The sequence below is a fragment of the Corylus avellana genome, chromosome 1 (genome assembly GCF_965113065.1).
Source record: "Corylus avellana chromosome 1, dhCorAvel1.hap1.2, whole genome shotgun sequence".
Lineage (NCBI taxonomy): Eukaryota > Viridiplantae > Streptophyta > Magnoliopsida > Fagales > Betulaceae > Corylus > Corylus avellana.
In genome coordinates, this window is record NC_142490.1 from 26,233,055 (window position 1) to 26,236,870 (window position 3,816).

The 3,816-nt window shown below is 39.4% G+C and overlaps 1 protein-coding gene across 1 annotated transcript; it reads left to right on the forward strand.

Annotated features, from left to right (window-relative positions):
• Window positions 1-572: 572 nt before the first annotated feature.
• Window positions 573-3,572, forward strand: LOC132171811 (berberine bridge enzyme-like 21). Its single transcript, XM_059583215.2, has 2 exons — window positions 573-2,334; window positions 3,416-3,572. The coding sequence occupies exons 1-2, from the start codon at window positions 747-749 to the stop codon at window positions 3,550-3,552; spliced, it is 1,725 nt and encodes a 574-aa protein (XP_059439198.2). The 5' UTR covers window positions 573-746; the 3' UTR covers window positions 3,553-3,572.
• The last annotated feature ends 244 nt before the right edge of the window (window positions 3,573-3,816 follow it).

The following is a 3,816-nucleotide window of genomic DNA, read 5'->3' on the forward strand; positions in this document are numbered from 1 at the left end:
CCTAACTTAATGAATTTAATTAGGATTAAATTCAAATCTAATATCATTCTAATAAAATCCATTCATTTAATGTAGTCTAATTTAATCCTAATTATTATTATTATTTTTTCACTTAAGGATAATCCAATCCTTATTCATTACAATAAGGATTTCTATCTTTATCATATATTCTCACCTACCTTTAAAATTACATTTTAACTTTTGAAAAACTTAATTATCCGAGATTTAAAGCCACATATTTTTTAATCACAATTTTTTTAAAACTATTTATTGAATTTGAATTTCTCTTTTTCACACACTCTCTCGTGTAGTTCATTCTCAATTGTCATCTAAGTTTGCATGAAATCGCAGGCCACCACCGCCGGCCACCACCGAAGATTGCTAGAGTCGACTATCCATATTGGTTGGAGGATGTCAAAAGTCACGGCCTTTTTTTCCGCCATTCTAATGTTCGGTACAATTCAAATAAAAAAAATATTTTAATTTTATAATAAATATTATTTTAACAAACACGTTCTCGTCTATTTTCCGATATAAATTAATGGAAAAGCAATTATGGGCGCTGAGTGGCCCATCCTTCTTCCTTTTTGTCCCCATCAAAACCCATTGAATTTTCCGGTCACACACGGCATCATCTCTCTCTCTCTCTTGTAGCACGCCAGACCCAAACCCTCGTCTCTCTATAAAAGCCTACAAACACAGAGCATGAAATCTCAAACCTTTAAACGAATCCACACTCTTTGACAATGGCTCCTTTACATCTTCTTCTTCTTCTTCTTCTTCTTCAAATATCTGGGTCGTGGGCAGATTCATCAGATTCCGTCTATGATTCCTTTGTCCAATGCTTATCAAAGCAAACAGGGCAACCGGAGGAAGTCTCCAAAATCGTCTATGCCCAAAGCAACGCTTCCTTCACATCTGTGCTACGAGCATACATCAGAAACTCCCGCTTCAACTCCTCCTCCACATCGAAGCCACTCATCATTGTAACCCCAACGCAAGAATCCCATGTGCAGGCCGCCGTGATCTGCTCCAAGAGCATTGGCATGCAGCTCAAAATCCGAAGCGGCGGCCACGACTACGAAGGGATCTCATACATCTCCGATGAGCCGTTTATCATCCTAGATATGTTCAATCTCCGGTCCATCACTGTCGACATTGAGGAACAGAGTGCTTGGGTTGAATCAGGCGCGATACTCGGCGAACTTTATTATAGAATTTGGGAGAAGAGTAAAGTACTCGGCTTCCCGGCGGGGATTTGTCCCACCGTCGGCGTCGGTGGGCATCTGAGCGGTGGAGGGTACGGTAACATTTTGCGAAAACATGGGCTGTCAGTGGATCATGTTATGGACGCCAAGATAGTAACCGCCGACGGTAAAATCCTTGACAAGGATTCAATGGGAGAAGATCTGTTTTGGGCGATTAGGGGAGGAGGCGGAGGAAGCTTTGGAGTTATACTTTCGTACAAAGTTCGGTTGGTTCCGGTGCCGGAAACGGTAACAATTTTCCGGGTTGAAAGGTACTTGGAAGATAATGCGACCGACATTGTTTACAAGTGGCAGCAGGTTGCTCCCACCACAGACGACAACCTTTTCATGAGGATGCTCATACAACCTGTGAGCTCCAAAGTGAAGAAGGGGGAGAGGACTATCAGAGCCTCCATTGTTGCATTGTTTCTCGGAAACGCAGAGGAACTTCTCTCATTGTTGGGGAAGGAATTTCCCGAATTGGGTTTGAAGAAGGAAAACGTAACGGAAATGCGTTGGATTGATTCCGTTGTTTGGTGGGCAAACTACGACATAGGCACTTCCCCAGATGTCCTGCTCGACAGAAATCTTGACTCGGCGAATTTCCTGAAAAGGAAATCGGATTATGTCCAGACCCCAATTTCCATTGATGGGTTGGAATGGCTGTGGAAGAAGATGATCGAGATCGGGAAAACGGGGCTGGTTTTCAATCCTTACGGCGGAAAAATGAGTGAAATCCCCGCTTCTGCTACGCCTTTTCCCCACCGCGCCGGAAATTTGTTCAAAATCCAATATTCTGTGAATTGGGAAGAGGAAGGAGCTGAGGCAGACAAGAACTACACAACTCAGATAAGGAGGCTTTTCAGTTACATGACTCCATTTGTGTCGAAGAACCCAAGAAGTGCATATCTGAACTACAGAGACCTTGACATTGGAACCAATCATTTTGGGAAGAACAGCTTGGAAGAAGGAGAAGTTTATGGGGTCAAGTACTTCAACGACAACTATGATAGGTTGGTGAAGGTTAAATCTGCTGTTGATCCAGAGAATTTCTTCAGGAATGAGCAGAGCATCCCAACTCTTCCAAGTAAGGGTTAGGGAATTCAATCCTTAAACAGATTGCTGTATTTTTATTTCTATTTTTAGGATAAGGAGATTGCTGTATTATTATTGGTCTTTTTAGCATAATTCAGTTGAAGTTTACTGTTGTTTTTGGGGTAGCTATGTAACGAGAACCGTTACACATTTGACGGTAGAACACATATGCATTCTCAGATTTGCCTATATCTCGTACGGGGATAGATAAACGACAAGCAAAAAATAAAAACCATACATTTCTATGATGTAATATTATGATATTTGCTTCCTTTCTGTTGTTGTTACTTGTTACCTTATGTGATTATGATGCAATCTCTTTAATTTGGAAAACATAAGAGTACTTTGCGTGATTGATGGGGGTTTGTCTTCATGGATGAGAACACAAAAGTAAAAGTTGCTTTTTTTTTTTTTTTTTTTCTTTCTCTGTTCTTCTATAGGTCGGATCCTTCCTTGTAAATTCGAATGTCGTTATTACTTTAGAAGAGATTTTTCTTTCTGAATTTTGCTATGATTGCTGCGTTTTCCACGGAAGTTAATGCTGGTAATCTCACGTGCGTCTCTTTCACTTTGGTTAATCATTGAATTGTAGTTGTTTGAATGATTGAATAGTCTTGAGTGGCTTTAATCCTTCCAACACGGCTAAGCAACGACGTCCACAGCCTTTGCTCCAACTTTCTTTAATAGGTTTTGACTTTGTCACATTTGGGACCCCCTATTTTCTCATTTCCGCTTAAGTTGATGCAAGACAAATGATATTATTCACACCTATTTATTACATTCATATTATATTGATTAATGTGACGTGTTTTGAGAGATGAACATGAAAAGGGTGATCAAAACACGAAATATCTGTCGGTATAACATGATTGTGGTAAATAAGTATGAAGAGTACTTAGTGCTTAGTTTGCTTAAAACATACATGTAATGTGCAGCCTTATCCATCTCATTCTCTTCACCATTTTTGTGCGAGAATGACGAGTGATTTTAGCTAATTACCGGTGAATTTTTACTGTTTATTTTCAGCTTAATGTATGTTTTATTAATTATTGATGGATGGCCGATGATTACAGGAGTCCACTCAGGCGTGAGGGGATGGCCAGCATCAACCCTATCATCAGGCAAACTTGAGAGACTCTTGTCTTATTCACACTTCTTATTCATATTATTGTTTTTCAATTTGAGTTATGACAATCTATTGAGCTTTTAATTAATAACATTGCAGACCGAGAGATATGTGCTGATGTGCATACAAAATATGCAAATAACACCTTTTTTTTTTTTTTTTTCCAAAGCAAAGACAAAATAAAGAGAAGGGTTACAAAGGATGATCATTCCGCTATTAATCCTAATAGATGAGAAAATAAGGGATGAACTGTTAATGCTTTCAAATACAAGGTTAGTAGCGGGATCACTTAGCGAAACGGTGCGCATAGAATTTTGAACTTCTTAAAACTTCTTCAGCATTCCAAGC